Genomic DNA, 24,998 nt, shown 5'->3' on the forward strand with positions numbered 1-24,998 from the left:
CCAGCAGGACTTAACATATTTCATCTAGGGCTGGGACATTAATGCATTTCAATTAATTAATCACAGAAAAATTAACGTGATTAAAAAAATTAACTCATTTTAATCGCACTACAAAATATAGCTTAATAGTTCTGGATTAGACCAGTGGAGGGCAGTATTACGCCTGATGGTGAACAGCCTGCTGAAATTGAGAAGAATTCTCTCTTTTTAAAAAAAGGAACAATATCTTTAGATTAATCTTATTTATTGTCATTAGACAAAATCCATGTGAAAAAAAATACTTTATACTGTTCTCAAGTCAGATATTTAAATGTGATTAAAATGCGATTAATTCGATTAATTAATTTCAAAGCCTATAGATTCATTCGATTAAAAATCTTAATCGAGTAACAGCCCTAATTTCATCTGTTGTATATGGCCCATAGCAGAGATTAAAAAAAAAAAAATCCTTGAAGTCAGTTCGTGACGAGCGATTTGGCCTAACAAAAGCCCACACTTGGAGGCTCCAGTACCATACAGTACAACTCGGATTAAAGTCCTCACACAAACAATAGCGAGATCAAAGACCGAAATTCCATTGACGGAATAAAACATTGTTTGTTTCAGTTCGCTGCCATCAGCATCACCTGGCTGGCTGTAACGTGTTGCAACACTCTGCACAACACACTCTGCTCTCGAAGGACTCGTTTAACCCCATGCGAAAAACAAATCAGATTTATTTCAGGTCATTTTCTCAGTCTGCACCAACACCCCCTGCCAACAAACAGATGCAGACGCAGACCACAGACGCAAACGCAGATGCTGCATACACACTCACATACACACACACACACACACACACACACACACACACACACACACACACACACACACACACACACACACACACACACACACACACGTACGCACGCACACACACACACACACACACACACACACAAACGGCCTCCTGTCCCCCAGGGTTATCCAGTAAAGCAGGGGTTCTCAAACTATTCCAACTTGAGGCCCACTTGAAATGTTAAGAATGTTCAGGGCCCACCTCTGACCCAATAGACAATACAACTTAAATAAATAATCAACAGCAACACAAACATACACACAAATATTATTTTGATTTTTGAGAAAATGATATCAAAGACCACTTGGAATACTTTCAAAGCCCACTAGGGGGCCCCGGCCCACCGTTTGAGAAAGACTGTAGTAAATGAAAGCAGCTATGCAGCTGTGGAATGTTTAGTGAGTCGGTGTGGTTGCAAGAAGTATGAAGAATATGTGCTTTGGTGTGTGTGTGTGCGCACGCGCGCACACGTGCGAGTGTGTATGTGTGTATGTGTGTGCGCGTGAGTGCGTGCGTGCGTGCGTGTGTGCGTACATATGTTGGTCTGCTTATGTACATTTTTGCTTGAATGCATGTGTTTATGTGCGTGTGTGTGTTTGAAAGAGTATACATTGACATTGTTACTACACCTAAAGGACATAATATTATGTATGTAGGTGTCAGGTGTGTGTTTTCGCTGCTGTCCTGTGCAGGGGTATTATTAACTGACTAGAACATTCCACACCTCCCTCTCAGCCTTTCTCTCTCTGCGCCGCACATGGGGACTGGAAAGAGGACGGGGTGGTGGGGTGGTGGGGGGGCTTTTGGGTATTTGGGGTTGTGTAGGCGGGGACTGCAGAGTCAATGAGTGAGTCTGTCCTGGGGGGATGGGTGAGGGAGGGGGTCCAGAGTTGCGTAACTGTCTGGGTGTAACTCTGTCGAGCGAGGCCAAATTATTTGGAGGGTCTCCAAACAAGACCTTTGCCAGTGCTGGCGTCTCTTTTAGCGACAGGAATCCACACGTGTAACAGGTGGGAGGCGAGGACGAGCCAGGCTCTCTCTCTCTCTCTCTCTCTCTATTCGCACCCTCTTCCTGTCCGTAACAACCACCGCCTAAATTAACTTCACACGGAGAAGTCCCGACTCCCCGGACGAGGAGGAACAACAGCTGGAGCGGGGTTTTTAAAGTACAATGCAGCGGTCAGTCACAGAGGAGAAAGCGGTCAGCTTTGTACTCGCTTCAGCATACACCTTATACAGCACCATGACATAAACGACTGGCCTTCAGCATACACCTTATACAGCACCATGACATAAACGACTGGCCTTCAGCATACACCTTACCGCAGAGATACACCAGCGGCGATCTGAGCGAGTCGAGCGACGGAAGTAATTGACTTTGTATTGAGTCGAGAGACAAAAGCGATTCTGGAGACTAGAGCGATTTGCGCGACGAGCGCGACAATTTGAAGTTGAAATCTTTTCAACTTTCTATGACGCGGTTCGGCGACAAGCCGCGACAGCCAATGACTGTATAGAGGTCAGTGACCACAGCCAATGGGAATGCTTGAATGCTTTGCCTTCTGCCTGTACGGACATACTCTAGTCTCCTCAATCTCTCGTATCGCTTGCTGCTACACTCTGTCGCTTGAGTCGCGTCGCCGCTGGTGTATCTCTGCGGTTATACAGCACCATGACATAAACGACTGGACTGTCCCTTCTCAACTCACTAGAGACCCAACACTTCCCACTACTGTACTGTCCTATCCTTCCCTAACCCTCCCCCTCACACCCACTCCCACCCTCCCATCCCCAGCAGAGACAGAACGGGAACAAAGAGACTTTGTTTTGACCTTTCCATTAGCTGTGTGTTGTGCTGTGGAGTGTGCCTGCTGCGTCAAAAATGCGGAGAGAGAGAGAGAGAGAGAGAGAGAGAGAGAGAGAGAGAGAGAGAGAGAGATTCTGTGCTGGGGGGGGGGGTACAGGGAGAGAGAGAGAGAGAGAGAGAGAGAGAGAGAGAGAGAGAATAAAGCTGTAAAGGGTGAGAGTCCACACCAAAGTAATCTAACAAACAAAATAAAGGGAATTACAAGATTATACACGATTTACAAAATTCTCTTCATAACTCTCTGCATATGAAACGTGCTACTGTAATGATCGCTGGATTTGAACTCTCTTTGAGTTAAGCAAGAAAATCCTTGTGTGTGCACAAGCACATGAAGGAAAAGAAAAGACTCGTGCTGCTAGTGCTAGTAATGGGAGATGATGTCACAGTGCTGAACATTCTAAAAGGTTCTGGAACATTCTTCTTGCCCACGTACGTACCTGTAGCAAACTAGTAATGGGAGATGATGTCACAGTGCTGAACATTCTAAAAGGTTCTGGAACATTCTTCTTGCCCCACGTACGTACCTGTAGCAAACTCTGCAATCCTCCTGTAATGGACCACCACCAGATAGCAGATGATGTAGAGGCAGGAGAAGAGAAGCACACAGATCTGGTGGACAAAAACACACAGGAGGAAAGAAAAAAAAAATCAGTGATGTTGACTAAAACCTTGAATCTCAAATCGGGGAATTTTCATTGAGATGAGAGCTGCTGTGTTTCCTTGAAAGTCTGAAGTCTAAACGGATAATTGGTTCAGATGATGCCTTACTCAGGGAACTAACATACAGAGAGGTCACATTGAAGCTCTACAGTATCTCATTGCAACTGGAAACTGGAAAAGCATGACGACAGGATGCCCACTACAGAATTGGTTTGCATGCCTGGATTTAGAAAAACAACATGCCAACCATACCACCTAGCCCATTTGTACACAGACATACTGTACTACCTGCATAATGTTTCAATAAAATACTTTGGAGTGATTCCATGAAACAGCAAACAAATAAAACTTGATATCCTTTCGTAAACAGGATTTTATTTCAAGCCACGTGAGCACTAGATATACATTTTACTTTTGATGGAAAAACACTCAACAAGTGTGGGCATGTACACATGTGACTACACTGTATATGTTTGGATTCATGTCTGCCTGTGAGCTTGAGTGTGTGTGTGTGCGTGTGTGTGTGTGTGTGTGTGTGTGTGTGTGTGTGTGTGTGTGTGTGTGTGTGTGTGTGTGTGTGTGTGTGTGTGTGTGTGTGTGTGTGTGTGTGTGTGTCTGCGATCATACACGTGCATGCACATGTGTACAGCAAGTCTCTGTGAGTCTGTACAGTTTGAGCAAATGAAAAAAACAAATGAATATGCAAAACAAAAACAGTGGTGACTGGCAGGCGGGGAGAGAGAGAGAGAGAGGGGGGGGGGGAAGGAAATAGATATGGAGGCAGGCGGGGAGAGAGAGAGAGAGAGACAAAGAGATAGAGAGAGAGAGAGAGAGGGGGGGAGGAAAGGAAATAGATATGGAGGCAGGCGGGGAGAGAGAGAGAGAAAGCGAGAGAGAGAGAGAGAGAGAGAGAGGGAAAGAGAGAGGGAAGGAAAGAGATGTGGATAGGAGAGCGCAGGAGAGAGAGAGAGAGAGATAGAGAGAGAGAGAGGGGGGGGGAGAGAGGGAAGGAAGGAGATATGGAGGCAGGCGGGGAGAGAGAGAGAGAGAGAGAGAGAGAGAGAGAGAGGGAAAGAGAGAGGGAAGGAAAGAGATGTGGATAGGAGAGCGCAGGAGAGAGAGAGAGAGAGAGAGAGAGAGAGAGAGAGAGAGAGAGAGCGCAGGAGAGAGAGAGAGCAGGAGAGCACAGGAGAGAGAGAGAGAGAGAGAGAGAGAGAGAGAGAAGGAAAGAGATATGGATAGGAGAGCGCAGGAGAGAGAGATGGACACTGACGTGACAGGGCGGCCTGGGCAGGATTACCAGATTATGCAATCTCCAAAACAGAGTGAGAGCTCAGGAAGGGATGGATGACCACATGGAAACAGATTACACTCAAAATAACATGGACCCCCGCAAACCCAATATCATGCAGCTCCTGTTTTCACTACATGGACCCCCTCAAACCCAATATCATGCACTTCCTGTTTTCACTAACTACCGCCTGCTGTGAACACACACACCCCCCCCCCCCCCCCCCCCCCCCCCCCCAAACCCCCCCCCCCCCCCCCCCCCCCCCCCCCCCCCCCCCTCCCCCCCCCCCCCCGCTCATGACACGCAGGAGGATTATTATTGTTGTTTTAGAAAGACAAACTGGTATTGTAGATATGAGTCTTGGTGTGAATTTGTCCTCTTTGTTATCATAAGTAGGTATAATAATAATAATAATAATAATAATAATTTATTGCTTAAAGTGCAGTATCACCACACAACATGGTCTCAAAACACTGTAAAACAAAAATAAAATAAAATAAAACTAAAAATAGAATAAAATAAAAATAAAATAAAAATAATGAATTAACTCTAAAAGATAATGAAGAAAATGATGAGGAAAAAATGATGGGGAAATAATCAAAAGTTAGGCCATGGTAATTTAAACAAGCTTAATACTGAAAAAATATAAATGGAAAAAATTAAATGTAAACAATAATAATAACAATAGAAATAGGAACCTAAGACAAAAGACAAAATTATTAACAAACAATTTCTTAATGAAGAAATAGAAGTGCCACAGATGCAATTACGTCACACATAACAGGATCGTACACATTATAGTAATAGTTATAGTGGACTAGATAGGTAATATACTATCTAGTCCATGGGGTAGAGACGCTGCTTTCACGTCATACGACTCTGAAAATGCTCTAGTCGCAGTGTCAGGTTGAATGGAATATACCTAGTAACACCTGTGGTGTGAGGTACAGCAGCGCATCTAGTTGAAATGTTAAAATGTGAAAAATGTGGATCAGTAAAATGGAGATAGAATAGCTGTAGCGAAGGACGCACGTTGCATAACACGGATCAGCCACAGCATGCATGGCACGGATCACCCAAAGACCACGATCATGGTTTTCACCACTACTGTCAGTAATACCTACTAATACTACTACAATAGGGCTTGACACAAACTTTTTCGCTTGCCGGCCACTGTGGCTAGTGGTTTTCCCGAGTCACTAGCCATCTAGTTATTCTACTAGCCACAAATTAGTTTTTTGTTGTTGTTATCATGACGCTGTACAACTAACCTCAGAAGATGAGGTGCCAAGAAGATTAGTGCATGGGTTTCTACATGTAAATAACATAAACAAATAGAAACTGAGTAACTGAGCCTTTTCTTGAACTTAAATACAAAAAATTGATACACAGAATATTCTATTCTGATATCATAGATAAGCTACCTGCAAAATTGGCTAGTGACATTGAAATTGTTACCAGCCACAGCCAAGTTTCACCAGCATTTGGCTGGTTGGCAGGTGCCAGTGTCAAGCCCTGTACTACAATAGGTCTATACCCTAATGCTGAACTGAGAACAGAAGTTTGCACTTGGTGACTGACAACGAGCATGCGTCATCATCAAAGGACACATAGGGGAAATGGGGCATCAATGAGGATGAGGGGATACAGGGACGATGCTAAAGGATACTAAGGGCTGCCAACTTACAAGCAATCAGCTAAGTTGAGAGTCACAAAAAAAAGTTGTTTTATCGTCACCACACTTCCAGTAAATAGCCTAGCTATTTCTCACGCTGACAAATTCATGTCTGACAGACCGGTGATTCAATTTAGAGATTGACACCCCACCTCCAGAAAGCACATTGCTAATGCACCAACACCACGTCTGGTCTGACGCAAACTGACCTGCACCACGTCTGACGCAAACTGACCCGCCTACGTCTGACGCAAACTGACCTGCACCACGTCTGACGCAAACTGACCCGCCTACGTCTGACGCAAACTGACCTGCCTAACTACGTATTGCTGTTGGTCAGTGTGAGCGTCATGAAATGACTTCAACGACAAACAAACTCAGCATTAGCTTTTGATAACAACAGGATATGAGCACAAACAATAGTCCCGCCCTTAAATAAAGTGGTGTTTTCTTTCTCATGCCTATGACATTCCCCATTTCTTCTGGGAGGTCTTAAAATAGGCCAGGTAAGTCAAGCTTATGGGAGTGTTGTTAAAGTACACCTCCACACCCTTGACACACATACAGTACACACAAGAGGCCCAGAAAGCAAATGTTGAATATGCTGCACTCTTCTACAACCCCCCCCCCAGTATGTGTTCTCCAAGCGTTTGAGGAAACCACCACCTGGTTCTGTACAGATTTCTGCTGAGGCGTCATAAATCAAGTACAAAAGCTGGGAATAAGCACAGCTGTGGTCTATATTTCATTCCGATATATGCTGAACCTAAACAGATCTTGTGTTTGCTAATCAATCCTTCACAAAATGTGCATCATACAGTCATGGGTAAGCGGTTAGGGCATCAGACTTGTAGCCCAAAAGGTTGCCGGTTCAACTCCCGACCCGCCAGGTTGGTGGGGGGAGTAATTCACCAGTGCTCTCCCCCATCCTCCTCCATGACTCACTGAGGTATCCTCCTGAGCAAGGTAACTACCAACCTGCCGCACTGCTCCCTTGGGGCGCCATTGGTGGCTGACCCCTTGCACAGGTGAGGCATAAATGCAATTTCTTTGTGTGCAGTGTGCAGTGAACACTTGTGTGCTGTGGAGTGCTGTGTCACACTGACAATGGGAGTTGGAGTTTCCCAGTTGGGCTTTCACTTCACTTCACAAAATGTGCATACAGATATTTACCAACAGGTAAGTAGTCAATATACTGTACAGTAGAATACAAAATGGTCCAGTTGGCTGTAACTAAACTTGTTGGATGACAACCAAACATGACCTGGATAAATGAAAGTCTTTTCAGAATCACAGCAAACGTAGACTAGCACAGGGTAAAAGAAGACTAGCACAGGGTAAAAGAAGACTAGCACAGGGTAAAAGTAGACTAGCACAGGGTAAAAGACCACTTCATTCCCTATGTAGCGAAGGGGAGTGGAGTTGACCAGCCGGGACTTGAACCCAGACCTTCTGGGGTAGTAAACCAGGGCGCTGACCGCTACACCAAAGAGCCAGGCTCCTTGGCATGTTAGTCAGAACACACCCACAACCCTAGTGATGGTCACTCCATCACATCCTAAATTTGAAGAAGGCCCATTTGCTAGTCTTGAACCATGCGTTCTAAATATATCAAAACATGAATCGAGCAGTCTCACACCACTCAGTAATTTCCCATTTCGTGACCTGGTAAAAAAAGATATCGCTGGCTGGCTCAGAGGACCAGGCTGAGCTGTGCTGAGCAAGCCTGCCCTGTAACATAACCTGCTGGCCATCTCGCCGTGCACTGTATGCATGTATGTAGGACATAAGGAGATGCTTACTGCTGTAGCTGCAATATTATATCTCCCTCCGCTCCGTAACCTGTCTGCAATATTATATCTCCCTCCGTAACCTTGTTCCAGCCAGGGCATAAGATGATACACAAGCGTCTAGGGATGCACCGATACCGATACTGTTATCGGTATCGGCACCCGATACTGCTCATTATACTCGTACTCGTCAAGCACTTGCCGATACCAGGAACGATACTACTATTACACAAAACAATGCAAAATCTTGTCACGTTCTGTGGACTTGAAAGCAGCATGGAAAAAAGTGCCACCTCATACATTTACTAACATTTAAATCTACATGGAAATGGACAATAAAAATATCACAGGTGGAAAAAAACAAGGCCATGCATTTATTTTCATTGTATTTTGGTGGTAAAAGGTATCGGTATCGGTACTCGGTATCGGCAAGTACACACATTACACTGATTCTTGAGAAAGTGGCTAAAACAGGTTGTAATCTTGAAAGAAAAAAACAAAGTGAATTACAAAATAATATGGTATATCCTCGTAGACAAAGGTCTTGGCTTTTCAGAAATGCACAAGGCCAATCTCCCCATTTTCCATTTTTTTCAGAAATCAGGTTTTTCTCCGATCATACCTTGTTTTTTGTCAACACCGTCAGACACAATTAAAAGCAATAAAAAGTGTATTGATTTGGTTGCATATGTATCTGGAGTTTTTAAGTGATTGTGTGTGTTTTTTGGTTCACACATACGCCTTTAAATTTTGAAAATTCACTTTCATTCTATTTTAATACTGCTTCATGTGTTCTAATTTAAAAATATGTGCTGTCAGACAATGCTTACTTAATGGCTAAATAGATCAAACAATTTTTTGTAATTTCACAAATATTCGTGTAGGCTTAAATTTGCTATTACTTTGATAATTCAACAACTACAAAGGAAAATGTTGTTAGCACATTCATTTAAAATGTCCAAAACTCCTTCTTACGGTGGTGACTTAAGAACTGACGGTGGTGACAGTAATCTGAAGGTGGTGAAAGTGACCTAATTATTACCTACATTTAGCAAAATAAATATCCCTCTCAAGTCAATGACATCTAGCATAAACACTTTATTTTTGTGTGTGCACAGTATGTTTGTGCATGTGTCTTTTCTTCATTTGTTAGATACTCTAGGAAGTAGGCCTAGATTATTGAAAATGTGGCATAAACAGGTTTTAAGTTGTTCAAATCCAAAATATAGAGGTGTATTATCATAGATGAACGTCTTGGCTGTGCAGTGAATGTATTGGCCAAGCTCCCCATGTTTTACATTTTTCATAAAATGGGCTCTTTCTTGGTTTTGTCACCAGCGTCAGACAGAATTAGAAGTAAAATAATAAGTTAACTGTATTTAAGTGAATTACTTTTACAATTCAACATAATTGTAGATACTTATTGGAAGCATATTCTTAAAACTTGTCAAAAACATGTAAAACACATGTTTTTTTGTGAACTACATCAGATGTCACCACCGTCAGGTTTTGTGACAAAAAACCCTTCAAATGCACCTCAGTGGAAGCTGGAGTATAAGTTTGGGTCACAATTATTACTAACATGTCTGGTAATGTTTCATTAACCAGCACAATGTAGTAAAATATGGAACAAGATGATGAGCGGAACAAAATCTGACGGTGGTGACATCTGACGGTGTGAGACAAAAAAACACTCTTTTACATATTGTGCATTTTTTGCTCACATTAGCCACTTCGTTTTCGCTCTGTTCGCCCTGTGTCTTCACCTGGATTCATTTTGTTCATGAAAATGTAGTTTATTTTCAACAGAACTGGCAGTTTATGGCAGAGACATATTTTAGCCGCTTTCTCAAGAATCAGTGATTAACATACTCGTACTCGTATCAGTTTTCAAAAAAGTGGTATCAGTGCATCCCTACAAGCGTCTAACTGTGAGTCAACTGAAATGGACACCGCACCGCACCAGTCTGATCTGTGGTGGTGGCCTAATCCTAGTTTGGCAGAGACAGACCACCCGTTTCTCTCTCTCTCTCTCTCTCTCCCTCCCTTTCTCTCTCTCTCTCTCTCTCTCTCCCTTTCTCTCTCTCTCTCTCTCTCTCTCCCTCTCTCTCTCCCTTTCTCTCTCCCTTTCTCTCTCTCCCTCCCTCTCTCTCTCTCTCTCTATCTCCCCCCCTCTCCCTCTGCCATTAATCTCTCATAGCCTAATGAGGTTACCCGCATACATGCTGCAGACAGTGGAATTAAAACAGATTCAGTCACACATGTTGCTTTTTAGTGCAGATGGGATCGCTGGCAATCTTTCAGGTTTTTTTGCCGAAACGACATCATAACAACATTGCAATGACATTACCGACAGTCTAAAGTAAGAGATTAAGATTTGGCCATTACCATTTTGGTAACAGTAATGCTTATAATAGAGGGTCAGCACGTTTTCTACTCAGCAGATACATGTAAGAGCAAATATGTACAGTGCATGATTAAATGATACGAGGTAAAAAATATAAAATAAAGTACACTAGTAGCCACACATCATGACCTGAATAAAAACTAAAAATAACTTTTTTTAGGCGCATGAGTGCACAATAATATAACGCATGCATGAATTGTTTATGGCAAAGATACACACTTGTATAGTAGTAGTAGTAGACCACTTGTATTGTGCTGTATACCCAGCTTCATACTGTACTGTTGCAGGGTAAGATGCACTATGAAAGCAGCATCCACCAATAGGCTACTGCAGTGGCTCCCAACCTTTTTCTTCAGGGACCCATGTTTTTACTATTGTAAGCTTTGGTGACCCAACCGCGCGAGCGCCCGCACAAGACGGGGTCACAAGATGCCCTCTGTTTCCTGCGAAAACTCATTTTAATTATTTTATTCCTCAATTCGTCTTTGGTCAAATTTAGAATAAATGTTTAATGTAGCACTTACAATTTGTTGCTTCTATGCATTTATTAGTTAAATGCTTTGTCATTTATTCAACATGGGCTATATATGGTATTAGAATTAAACCCCTTAAAATCAAGAGGTCTTTGCGACCCCCTGTGGATCTTTGGCGACCCATAGGTTGGGTCCTGACCCATAGGTTGGGAACCACTGGGCTACTGAACTCCCATCACCAGACAGGGTGGCTAGGATCAGACTGGGGGTAGTGGTGTGTGTGTGTGTGTGTGTGTGTGTGTGTGTGTGTGTGTGTGTGTGTGTATCTGTGTGTGTGTGTGTGTGTGTGTGTGTGTGTGTGTGTGTGTGTGTGTGTGTGTGTGTGTGTGTGTGTGTGTGTGTGTGTGTGAGTGTGTGTGTGTGTATCTGTGTGTGTGTGTGTGTGTAAGGTGTGTGTGTGTTTGTGTGTATCTGTGTGTGTGTGTGTGTGTATGTGTGTGTATCTGTGTGTGTGTGTGTGTGTGTGTGTGTGTGTGTGTGTGTGTGTGTGTGTGTGTGTGTGTAAGGTGTGTGTGTGTGTGTAAGGTGTGTGTGTGTGTGTATCTGTGTGTGTTTGTGTGTAAGGTGTGTGTGTGTGTGTATCTGTGTGTGTGTGTGTGTGTGTGTGTGTGTGTGTGTGTGTGTGTGTTGTAAGGTGTGTGTGTGTGTGTTGTAAGGTGTGTGTGTGTGTGTGTTGTAAGGTGTGTGTGTGTGTGTGTGTGTGTGTGTGTGTGTGTGTGTGTAACTCTGTGTGTGTGTGTGTGTGTGTGTGTGTGTGTGTGTGTGTGTGTGTGTGTGTGTGTGTGTGTGTGTGTGTGTGTGTGTGTGTGTGTGTGTGTGTGTGTGTAGAGGGGTGAGGGGCATGCTGCATGTTGGGCTTGACAGCGATTAGGGACCAAACAAAACCGAGAGTATAAACCGCAGAAAGCGGCCTAACAAGCCGAGCTGGTCACCGGGGGGGGGGCACATACAGTACACTATACAATACAATACAATGAAGCTCATCGGGCTCAAACCCCCACTAATGCCCCCCGGCCCGCTGCCCACTAATGCCCCCCAGCCCGCAGACCACTAATGTCGCTGCCCACCACAAAGCCTCACTCTCGCTGGCCACTAATGTTGATGCCCACCACAAAGTCTCACATACTCTCGCTGCCTGCAGCAGCAAACAGCAGACACACGGCCGGACACGGCTGGACTGATGCCCAGCTGACCCGAGCCGAGCTGTAGGCCAGTCGTGTGGAGTGAAGCAGGCAGGGGCAGGGCCTGATTAAGATGGCCCGGGGCCCCTAGGCTACAGGTTGCTGCCCCCCCCCCCCCCCAAAGGCGAATTTCGTGAATAATGTATGTAGATGATGGTGGCATAATTACGAGATTTTCAATTCAGGATAACATGTCTGCCAACTGTTCTCAACATGGTGGATCAATTTTTCAATATTGCATCTCGTCCCAATTCTCCAATTTTTCACTTTTGGCCAATCAGGGGGCCCCTGCCAGGTGGGGGTCTCTAGGCTGTAGCCATATCTAGCCTGTGGTGGGGGCCCCTGGCAGGTGGGGGCCCTAGGCTGCAGCCATATCTAGTCTGTGGGGGTCCCCTGGCAGGTGGGGGCCCTAGGCTGCAGCCATATGTAGCCTGTTGGGGTCCCCTGGCAGGTGGGGGGCCCTAGGCTGCAGCCATATCTAGCCTGCGGGGGCCCCCTGCCAGGTGGGGGTCTCTAGGCTGTAGCCATATCTAGCCTGTGGTGGGGGCCCCTGGCAGGTGGGGGTCTCTAGGCTGTAGCCATATCTAGCCTGTGGTGGGGCCCCGAGGCTGTAGCCATATCTAGCCTGTGGTGGGGGCCCTAGGCTGTAGCCATATCTAGCCTGTGGTGGGGCCCCTAGGCTGTAGCCATATCTAGCCTGTGGTGGGGGCCCTAGGCTGTAGCCATATCTATCCTGTGGGGGCCCGTGGCAGGTGGGGGCCCTAGGTTGTCGCCATATCTAGCCTGTTGGGGCCCCTGACAGGTGGGGGCCCTAGGCTGTAGCCATATCTAGCCTGTGCATTAATCTGGGCCTGGGCAGGGGTGGTCTCTAGGCTGCAGCCATATCTAGCCTGTGGTGGGCCCCCCTAGACTGTAGCCATATCTAGCCTGTGGTGGGGGCCTCTAGACTGTAGCCATATCTAGCCTGTGGTGGGGGCCCTAGACTGTAGCCATATCTAACCTGTGGTGGGCCCCCCTAGACTGTAGCCATATCTAGCCTGTGGTGGGGGCCCCTAGGCTGCAGCCCTATCTAGCCTGTGGTGGGGGCCCCTGGCAGGTGGGGGTCTCTAGGCTGTAGCCATATCTAGCCTGTGGTGGGGGCCCCTGCCAGGTGGGGGTCTCTAGGCTGTAGCCATATCTAGCCTGTGCATTAATCTGGGCCTGGGCAGGGGTGGCTATTATGAGCGGCCAGCCAGCGCTGACCGGGCCGGGCCTGAGTACAATGCAGAGTGACAGCTCAACAGGCACGAACAGGGGCGGAGCTATAGGAGGGGCAAGCAGGGTATTTGCCCCTGGGCCCAGGACCCTCCCCTATTGGTGGTGGGGGCCCTATTATGACTTTGGCAGGGTGTACAGGGGGCCTTTTCAGTGTTTCGCCCAGGGGCGCTATGTACAATTGTTCCGCCTCTGGGCACTAATGATGGGCACGACTCAATAAAATACAAAAGGACATTTCACACATTCTTATTTTAACACTGCAGGGCAAAACAGGACCAACATTACTAGTGTAGTGTGCAATTCTGACTCTGAGCGAGTGTTGAATCAACACTGACGACACATTTCACGTTGTTGTTGTCCGTTGAACGGACACACAGCTAACTAACCAGCCAAAAAGTGACACTGTGATATTCCAGTCATGTGAAACGTGACACAAACAGACAGCACCAGTCCCGACTTGCTGCAGGATGGCAATGGACATGTGCAGGGCACGTTTCTGAACACACAGTACATGCCCATGATCTCATCTCTGTTTTCAACTATGTTTACCAAATGTTAATAAATAAAAGTGATTCATCTGCTTGAAAAACATCCAATATAAACTGAAATACAGTTACGGCTGAAAGAGACGGGCATGCACGTATAGATGTAGGTCATGGCGAGTGGTCCTGCCCTAAACAGGCTCTCTCTCTCTCTCTCTGTCTCTCTCTCTCTCTCTCTCTCTCAGCCACGGATAATGACAGCACAGTGCAACGTGCTTAACGGCTTTTCTTGTACATGCATGTTTGTTTGTGTGTAAACTACAGCTCAATGACTACAGTCTTTTGCACTATGTAGTCCGGCCGGCACACATGCTCACGCTGGGGGTCAATAATCTAATACAGTAAGCTAGGCTGCATGAGGCGGCCCTTGAGGTCAGACACATATCTGAAATCACTGCCTCTCTATTGGCAGCTTCCTGTGGTTAATGGCGGCACATGATGTGTGTTATGGCCCTCTGGACCCAGTCTTCCATGATGGGACTAATGATTGTCTTCCATGATTGTTGAGTAACAAAGTACCTGCAGGTTTCTAAGAGAGGTATCTTTGTGTTTTTTAGTCAGTGGGGAGAATTTGTAGTATGGGCCTTGTTAAAATGCAGTTTTGCAAAAGATTTGTGTTACTTGTAGAGATTTGGGGGAAATTATCGGTAAATGACCGCGGGTAGCCTAATTTTGGAACGTTGTTTATGACATTAGGTGTGTTAACCAATCATGACTTAACTGCTGTGTCATGTGACCCTTGTCACCTTCAAGTATAACGTGTGTCTGACTTTGTTCAAGACAGAAGAAGAGCAAATAGCTCAACAACATGTCAAGGATTTTTTTTTTCACAAACAGGAGTGCCTCTGTGAATGATTCATTTTTGGTGATTTTATGTGCAGATCGACAGACCTTCTGTACATGGAATTTGTGAAGAATGTTCAGAAACTGGTTTCTGTTTCATGGCACAGGGACCGGGGACAACCCCCAGGCTCTTGATGTCAGGCACTGCACTGATTGTCTTCCATTCTATGTGGAGTAACAAACTATTCCTACCCCACAACATTTAGTATATTCTTTTTTGTTATCTAGAAAAATGTTTATTTAATTTTGTTAAATCAAACTCCTGCCCTCCTTCTTGTTGTGGCCTTGGCACAGGGCCGTAACTGTGGTATTAAAACACATACAGAAACAAAGATTCACACATGTAAAGATTACAAGACAGGGAAAGGGCATGGGTTTCATTTTTTGTATCTTTAAAAAAGATATGCCTAAATGGAAGGGAAAATATAACTGGATGATGCCATGATGCCAGATAACATATGGTAGCATTGTTTTCTATTTTGTTTTTCTTTTTTTTTTCACTGGCTGATGTGTTGTGGCTGGTTGTACTATCTACTATATCCCACTAAGTCCTTTGTTGGCGAGTTCTCACAGGAGATCCGTCACTTTGAGGCACAACAACAACCTCACCAAAGCCCCACGAGACCACGGAAATACTACAGATGTTACAAGGGCTGGAAACATTTGAACTGACAGGTTGAGAGCGGCATAGGACCATGACAATGTGGCTTCAATGTAGCTTGGCCCGGCCATGCCTTCCATACTCAAGTCAACAGTGCGTAGGAAATGCTTCAGTGTCAGTGATGCTCACACAGTCAAAATGAATACCCATAGTGTTGATCCTACAACAGTTTAATTAACACAACAACATTCCCTGTCTTAGGATATGCTAAGCCCAGGCTAGGTCCAGGATGGGAATAAGAGGAGAGTATGGGCGCATGGTTAGATGGCATTTGGCTGTAACAATAGAAGGGACATGACAGTTCAACATAACAATTACCACCGGCTTTGTTATGGTCTGTAGCTTTTCAGTCTTTCTGACCAGAGTCTGAGGCTCACCCCACAGAGCCAAATCCCCACTAAAACACATTCAACAGGCAGCCGCATCCCACACACACTACCCACCACACCAATTCACAAACTGCACATCAGTGGAAATACAGTACATAGCCTAATATGATGCATAATGTATTCATTTAGGCCTACTATTTACCAAGTAGGCCTATACAGTAGGTCTATTGAGAGTAACCTGTAGACACTTCTGATTCTGCACAAAGGACTTTCAGTTAGCCTATTTGAGTGACGCATCATCTTTCATGAATGTATAACCAATCTACATGTATTTAAGTTCAGGAATAAAGTGTCTTCTAGTTTTATTCATGGCTCGTGTCTGCAACTGGGAAATAATTCCAGCGGCTGGCTGCATATGACCTCTGCACGTTTCTCGGAAAATCGGATTAGTCACATTCCCCCCTCAACTGAGACACACAAAAACAAGAAATTTAAACCTGAACATTGGGGTGAAGCACTTGGCTCTCCAGCATATCCAAACCAACACAAAAGTTTGTCGCAGTTGTAGCAGCAAAGTAAAACGAATAAACGCATAAAATAGCATAATAACGAAAAGGTATATGATGAAATGTTGGAAAATAGACTACTGACCCCCAACACTGCTACTGACAGCCTATGGCAATGATGTAGATGCTACAACGGACCTCTTGTCTATAACAATAATTATATTTTTACGCAGCTAGATACATCTTAACGCAGCTGCTGTTTATGCCCATCGCCAATGCACAAAACAAAATGCTCCTGCTAAACGATAACTATCAGTGAGTTGAGAGAGAGAGAGGACAAGGTGTGCTTACTAAGGTCTCCCGGACGCGGTCATGGAAAAGCTGTTCCCGCAGAGTCACGTCCTCGCCTTCCATAGTCTGACAAACATGTCGCAGTCTTTGACGGAGCAAAAGAAAGCCTGACTGTCACTGAAAGTCTCAACAATGATGTGCTACAGATGCGCGGCGCAGCTCCGACACGGATCACTCGTTGAAAGCGAGGCGACTGTGCTGCTGTCTGCCCTTGGCTACAATCTCTGTCGGCACTCGGCAGCCCTCTCAGGAACAGCCTGTACAAGCTGTAGTGAGAGGGGGGGCGCAGAGCCGAGTTTGGCAGTGGCGGGCGGCGACTACGTCAACTCTGACAACGCCGGAGCTGCGTGAGCCAAATTCATTTGACGGGAACAGTCTTGTTAACACTCAGAGGCATGCCAAATATTGCAACTTGATTGGGCTTGTTGGTTTTGTCAGGTTTAGCCACCCGAGATGAAGTAACGAGACTACTAAAAAATAACACCTGTGTGCATTAATGCACCTGTGTACCTACACTAGTTTTGCTGTTGCTATGCCACCACTACAGAATAACAGGCAGCATGAGGGAATGTGACAATAGAACATGTTGATAGATGTGCTGGCCCTGAAACAATAGGCCTAAGTCTCTGTACACATGCCACATAGCTGAGATGCCCCAGGCAGTCATGGAACTTGGACGTTTTATTGTTCAAATATGACTCTAACACAACGTTTATTTATGAAGATATACATTTATAATTCATTTTGTGCTATGGAATAGCCTATACAGGTCTGTTACCAAATAGCCTTGCATATAGGCCTATTATTACAATATTATATAGTGCCACTATATATACTATATTATAGGCTATAGTGGCCAAACACACATTAGCCTATATAAAGGTATTCACTAACCTGTGTTGACTGACAATTGAACTATCGTGCCATCCCATTCCTAACCCAGACGGTTCAGTATGATATAGGTCCAGCTTTTGCAGCTATTACAGCTTCAACTCGTCTTGGAAAGTTGTCCACAAGGCTGAGGAGTGTGTTTAGGAGTTTTTGACATTCTTCCAAAAGCACATTGGTGAGGTCACACACTGATGTTGGGCTAGAACAGTGTTTCTCAACAGGGGTGCCGGGGCACCCCTCAGGGGTGCCGCGGAAACGTGGCTGATAAATAAAGTATGTAATATAAAACATATGAAATTGAAATTGAAAAGTTAATGCTAGTCAGTGTAATCTTTCATCTGCCATTTACGCACAATAAAGTAAATAAAGGTCGCCCCAGTCAGCTGCAACTTCGAACGTATACAGGTCGTGTGACGTCTCCAAAGGTGCTACTTTTCTAAGCTGTGTGGTATCGGATGCGATGCCATGTTACGGCTTATTGGTTCGGGGTGCCATGAAATTTTTCATGAATTGAAAGGGTGCCTCGCCTAAAGAAAGGTTGAGAAACACTGGTCTAGAAGGCCTGGCTTCAGCCTCCGCTATAATTCATCCCAAAGGTGTTCTATTGGGTTCAGGTTAGGACTGTGCAGGCCATTCAAGTTCATCTATATATGTCATATCATATGTAACCAGGACGTCTGGTCACCCTATCTATATGTCATATCATATGTAACCAGGGTGTTCCTGTGCAGTCTGTCCCCCTCAGGCCCACGAACTCGACACCTCCTGGTCAACGCATCGGTTCGGGCAGGGGAGGCACAGCATGATACCGCTGAGCTAAAGGACCAGTCCGATAGCTCAGCGCTACCGATAATGTATGAGGCTTTGGGAGGGAGGTTTACTATCATCCTATGCCACACTCTGCTAGTTGTTCTCCGTTACACTCACCCCCCTAAACCTCTCTCCCATCCGGGTCACGGCACCAGTGTAACCGAGGTGTTCCCGCACGGCCTGTCCCCCTCAAGGCAGTGAATTCGGTTCAGATACTTTTTTTTTATTTTTTTTTTTTTTTTATTTTACCTTTATTTTACCAGGGAAATAAAAAATCACATTGAGAATAAAATTCTCTTTTACAAGTGAGCCCTGGCCAAGGCGGCAGCACACATAAAAGTTACATTTACAGACAGGACACAGACAAAACAGAACAAATCAGTATGGATAAAGAGATAAAATTACACAATAAAAACCATAAAATAATAAACATAAAACAACATTAGAAGGAGATTAAAATATTAAAAGCAAGTGCAGACAGATTTAAAAGTGTCATTAAGATAGGTTTTAAACTCAGCTACAGACATAAAAACAGCAAGCTTAAGAGATTTCTGCAGTTCATTCCAGTGAGTTGGGGCACAATGAATAAAAGCAGTTTTACCAAATTCAGTTTTTATCATGGGGACATTTAAAACAATGTAGCTACTTGAGCGTAGATTGTATCCTTGACTGCTAAAAGATAAAAGGCTCTGTATATACAAGGGGAGCTGGCCAACTAAGGCCTTGTATACGAATAAAAGCCAATGTTTATGACGTCTAAAATCTAGTGATGGCCAGCCTACTAGATCATATAACACACAATGGTGCGTAGAATGCTTACTTCTAGTGATGAATCTTAAAGCAGAGTGATAAGTAGAGTCAAGTGATTGTAAAAGTGCCTTGGTGGTATTTCTATAAAAAATGTCCCCATAATCTAAAACAGGTAAAAATGTAGCTTCTACCAACTTCCTTCTTGCAGATTGTGAGAAACAAGCACTGTTTCTGTAATAAAACCCCAACTTTAATTTTAACTTTGACACCAATTGCTTAACATGAAGCTTAAAAGACAAGTCCTCCTCTAACACAAAACCTAAGTACTTATAAGAGGAAACCAACTCGATGGGGCTGCCCTGCAAGGTGAGAAGAGGTGGAATAGGGATATTCCTTCGGCTCCTTGCAAAGATCATATATTTGGTTTTCTTGTCATTTAAAACTAATTTTAAAGATAAAAGGCTGCGCTGGACTCTTTCAAATGCTTCTTGCAATTTTGAGATGCAGCTTTCCATCGAAGGTGCAGAACAATATATTATAGTATCATCTGCATAAAAGTGAATATCTGCATCTGATAAGTTGTCACCAAGATTATTAATATATATTGTAAATAGCAGAGGGCCCAAAATGGACCCCTGCGAAATGTACTGTGCATCTTCACTTCAATGTACATCTTCACTTCAATGGGGAATGGGCATCAGCAATCAGCAGAGGTAAAGCTCCATTAAAGGAGAAGTCCAGTTTTTTTAACATTAAGGCCATTTTCTGAGTGGTCTGCAATGTTTTAGAGTCCCCCTCACCGTTTATTTCATGTTTGCTGCAGTCTCTGTTATTTGGCTGATTTGGATTTGATCTCAACCAGCTTTAGAATGGCCGTCTATGAGCACCTACAACTCTGTTCTTAAAATTACCTTAAACACTTGTTTTCGAAAGTCTTCAGCTCACAAAGTGGTTAGGAGTGTTCACTAGCAGTCCCTAACAAGTTTCAAGGCGAAATATGGCTTCTGTCATTTTTTATTTGCCATTTTGTGAAAGAAAGTGAAAGTGAAAGTGAAACTTAACTTACAAATTGCTAAAACACACATAAAACATGACAGATGCCATATTTCGCTACAAAAATTGCTAAGGAACACCAGTGAATACTGCTGAACACTTGCTGAGTTGCATATTCTTCAAAACAAATGTTAAAGGTGATTTTAAGAACAGAGTTGCAGGTGCCCATAGACGGCCATTCTAAAGCTGGTTGAGATCAAATCCAAATCAGCCAAATAACAGAGACTGCAGCAATCATGAAATAAACGGTGAGGGGGACTCTAAAACATTGCAGACCACTCAGAAAATGGCCTTAATGTTCAAAAAAGTGGACTTCTCCTTTAAACCAAGAAAGGTTCAAGATCTAAGATTCTTTTTAATGGTCCCGAAGGAAATTTGTGTTGGACATAGCTGCCACATACACACAGCACTGACACACATGCTGCATACATCCTCAGATAACAATTTGGCCACTGACCAATGATACAAGTCAGTGCCACTGACACTCGGATATAAATAGGTAAGTATACCTACAAGGAGAAGACATAAAGTACTGTACACTGTGAAGATGGTGGTATTTAGGGCTAGGTTCAAAAGATCGATCCGCGATCCAATATCGATTCACGATTGAAAATTCCGAGATTGATTCACAACATTGTAGATCGATCTTTTGCCGATAATTATAGGTGCTATTTTCTCAACCACATCCTGTAGCTCTCTTTCACATTCATGTAGGCTACATGCACAAATACACACAGCCTGTTCAAGTAAACAGTGCCAGTCTTTTCCCACCTTTCTCTCTCATACAAGTTTCCTGCTTGCTTCTTTCATACCAAGGTATGTCACTTTGTGTGGGCATCAAATTCTGAGATGTTTTGGTTTATATAGCCGGTCTTAGAATTCTAGACATAAATGGGTTAAAGTGACAACCCAGCAATACAAAAGATCAATATCGAATCAAATTGAATCGGATCGTGGATCGAATCGGATCGTGACCTTCTGGATTGGAATCGAATCGATCCAGGAAATTTAGATCGATTCCAAGCCCTAGTGGTACTACAGAGGCTGCAACTACACTTTCATGGTTGATGTCCTTTGGCACCCTCTTACCCACAATGACTTATAATGAGTTAATTAACTAGCCCGCATAAGCACATTCTCTCAGGACTAAAGTTGGGGTTAAGTGCCTTATGCTGTGTTCCATTATTCACCCTCTGTACTGTGTACCTTGTTTGAGTGCAGTGAAGTACCCTTTCCACCCTCCGCGATTCACAAGGCGAGTACATTCCGATTCCCGTTCTGTCTGATACACTTAACGGAAATGACGGTTGGTCGCGTGTCATCCGAGTTTACCAACCGCCAATATGCAATTCATCACGGAAGGCACTGTTCGTTATGCTGACACTTTTTAAAGTTACCCCTGCCTCTAATACACATGGCGATTGTCTTTGGAATCAAAACTATGCTGTTATCACGGAGATTCAACCGTTTGACAGATCTGACACTCAACTACGTCACAAACATGGCGGCCGTTGAGTGCGAAAAGTGTACAGTAACTCCACACTTCGAAAAATGGCCGTTTTGGGGGCGTTATCCGGGTAATTTACAGTACACTTTACCGTCGCGTTTAGAAATGGAACACCCTGCGTACCCAAACACAGTGCGGAAAGGGCGGACAGTACGAGTATTGGAACATAGCAGAAAGGGGCGTTGGGGGGATCATACCCGTGACCATCTGCCGCTTGCTAATCTTGCAAGGCCTCACCACCAGCCACCATAGAGCTTGAAAGTCCCGCCCCTTAGTTCCGCATTTCACGGGACCTAAGCTGACCATCTGACAACATGGTAGCGAGTAAATATCTTCTGATCTCAGTCATTATATGCGCTGGGCTACAAATATGCTCTTTAAGAGGCTATATAAAGATTATTCATGCAGAAGTATCAATCTTTTGTTCCGAGGCCGTCCGCATGAAAAATGTGAAGAAACACAGCTACATGCTATGTTTTCGGCTAAAAACGCTGTTGAGGTCCCATGAAATCGGGGGAAGTGACATCTCTTTCACGCTCTATACAGGGTTGTAGAACTCATCACTGGTCACCATACAGGGTTGTAGAACTCATCACTGGTCACCATACAGGGTTGTAGAACTCATCACTGATCACCATACAGGGGGGTTGTAGAACTCATCACTGGTCACCATACAGGGTTGTAGAACTCATCACTGGTCACCATACAGGGTTGTTATACTTTAGGGTTATACTTTAGATGGTGTCAAGCATGTGTGGTGGTAAACAAATGAGTTTTACAAATAAAAGTGTATCCTATCAAAAGCCAAGCATGGTAGTGGGACTGACATGGTTTGGGGATGCATGGATGCTGTCAACTTTGGTAATCTGAAATACACCTAAAAGAAACATGCATGTCAACATGCACTGTGACTACTGAAGCAGATCATGATATTCTCCATAGGATTGCATTCAAATCTCACACCAATCTATTTAAGCTAGATGCAGACTCAAAATGTAAAAGTTCAATGCAAAGAAAGGTTGAAACGCACACTGATGACCTCCCTTTTCATCCCTTTTCATTTCGTTTCATTTCGAGACGATTCGAGCAAACACAGCCCCTTCTCTACCGGATTTTCATCTAGGGTGTATTCACTTTTGTGAGTACATGTTCAAACATTAATGGCTGTATTTTTTTTTCTGAGTGAACAAGAAATTTAAATGGTTAAATATGTTGTTAAAAGGTCACTAATCATTGTGTCAAAATGAAATTTCTGTAATGCTTTCCTATGAAAAGATATACTCACAAATCTGCAAAAACTGTGAGGGGTGTACTCACTTTCGTGATATACTGTATGAGGGTCAAATGACTAATAACAGTGTCAGAGTCAGAAGTCGTGTGTAAAATGTTGCATTATTTCAACTCAACAGCAAAACTATTACCCGCCCACTCTGCTCCAGTGTTCAATAGTTTTTTCCACATTCAAGTGTTGATATTTACAAAATGTTGAGTAGAATGAACTTTGAAAATATTACACTGACCAAAGAGTAAAAATGAACACTATTTTTTGAGTGGGACCAAATTATCTAAGTTATCTGAAGTGGAGTTTATTTCAACTCTTTGAGTGTTAAAATGACACTGACATTTTTATATTTCTATTTTTGTTTTCACGTGAAGCCCAACAGTAACGGCTGCACATATTTCATGGGAAGTAAAACAGAGTGGAACTCAACTGCCAAGCACTCATACAGTGATGCCTCCGTTCCATGGCCATCTTGAAAGTTATTGAAACTGCTGACCTAAAAAAATGTGATCAATCAATAAACCTATCTACTAAGAGTTATCTACTAGCATATCCAGTGAAAGGTTATCAAGATCTGGTATAAGCCTGTCCACCCTTTGAAAATCTACTGTATGTTGCATGGATGAACAGACTCACAGTCTCTCGCAGAAGGACTACTGGAGACATTGAGAATGGACTAGCTCCGAAACGTCTGTTTCTCCAGTTAAACCTCAGACTTCAGTTGTTACAATTTTCGGCTTTAATACACTTTTTCACACAAGCCTTGTGTGCGCCTCCTTTTTCCATTATCTTGAGTGATCACTACTTTTTGGGAGTGCACGCACGTGACGCACCAAGCAATAGGCCTACACGGGTGTTAACTGCAGGCGCAGACGCCGACCTTTGTTGGTCTTTAGTCATACATGGATATTCTACAAAATGCATTGCTTTTGGCCTCTCGTTTACACATAAACGCAGTTTTAGAATGCTCATTTCAACACTGTGGTTTAAAAAATATTCTATTTTATGGGGCTAAACCGCACCTGTCACCGTGGAGTTGTTATTTGTATGCAGCACATGTTGTGTTTATAACAATACATATAAACAATAAAATACAATAACGATAAAATATCTGCATGCGTAATCAGCGCCTTCGAATCATCCTAAATTCTACAATAAGTTGTAGATTTTGAATCCCATAGGTCTACTAGTGTGCAGAATGTGGTCATTACATCCTAATTAGAGATGCACCGGATCCTGATTTTTAGGATCCTGCCGGATACCGGAACCGGATACCGGATCCTACAAAAGGGTTGAAACATATAGTCTACTCGCACACGTGGGCCCTTTTTATTACGTTGGCTCAAACTATTTTTTAGATTCATTGGCTTATTGCCACACTGCCTGCAACGGCCACTTGCAAAGGGCTTTCTCTCCATGCAGTGATTGGGGTTGTGAAAGACTGTCTGAAAAGCCAAGGCTAGAGATGCACCAGACCCTGATTTTTAGGTAACATGCCGGATACCGGATCCACTGCTTAAGATCCTGCCGGACCCGGATCCTGTGAAAAACCCTATTATCCTGCCGGATCTGGAACCGGAACCGGATCCGGTGCATCTCTAATCCTAATCAATAACCCCACATTGATCCAGACAATTAGGCCTATATGCCCTGTTCAACCCCCCTATGAATAGAATGGTAATCTAGTAGGCTACATTATGCCCTAAACTAGAATAGATGTACAGATAATAAACAAATGAGGTGCAGTCACACTGTAGTAAGAAACTGCAGATGTTATAGTAGGCTATTATTGCTGTACAGCAAAATTGTGAACAAACCTGCACAGTAAAATGAATATAGCAGGCTATGCTTGGATTCAACTGTAAACTGCAATATTTGGGACAACTCACTGCAGTTTATACAGTGATTTTAGACACTACAGTTTTTCCTGAAGGATAAAATGTGCATACGTAGACAAGCTACTACATAACCATA

The 24,998-nt window shown here is 43.8% G+C and overlaps 1 protein-coding gene across 1 annotated transcript in view; it reads right to left on the bottom strand.

Moving 5' to 3' along the window:
• The window catches only part of LOC134461938 (limb region 1 homolog-like protein), a 40,466-nt gene extending 23,473 nt beyond the window's left edge, over nucleotides 1-16,993 (bottom strand). The window contains exons 1-2 of the mRNA XM_063214759.1: nucleotides 16,732-16,993; nucleotides 3,230-3,314 (exon numbers count right to left, since the gene is read on the bottom strand). Coding sequence (XP_063070829.1) covers nucleotides 3,230-3,314; nucleotides 16,732-16,794 — 148 coding nt within the window. The 5' untranslated portion in view covers nucleotides 16,795-16,993. The remainder of the gene's footprint in view (nucleotides 1-3,229; nucleotides 3,315-16,731) is intronic.
• Between the last annotated feature and the right edge of the window lie 8,005 nt (nucleotides 16,994-24,998).

The sequence above is a fragment of the Engraulis encrasicolus genome, chromosome 14 (assembly GCF_034702125.1).
Source record: "Engraulis encrasicolus isolate BLACKSEA-1 chromosome 14, IST_EnEncr_1.0, whole genome shotgun sequence".
NCBI lineage: Eukaryota > Metazoa > Chordata > Actinopteri > Clupeiformes > Engraulidae > Engraulis > Engraulis encrasicolus.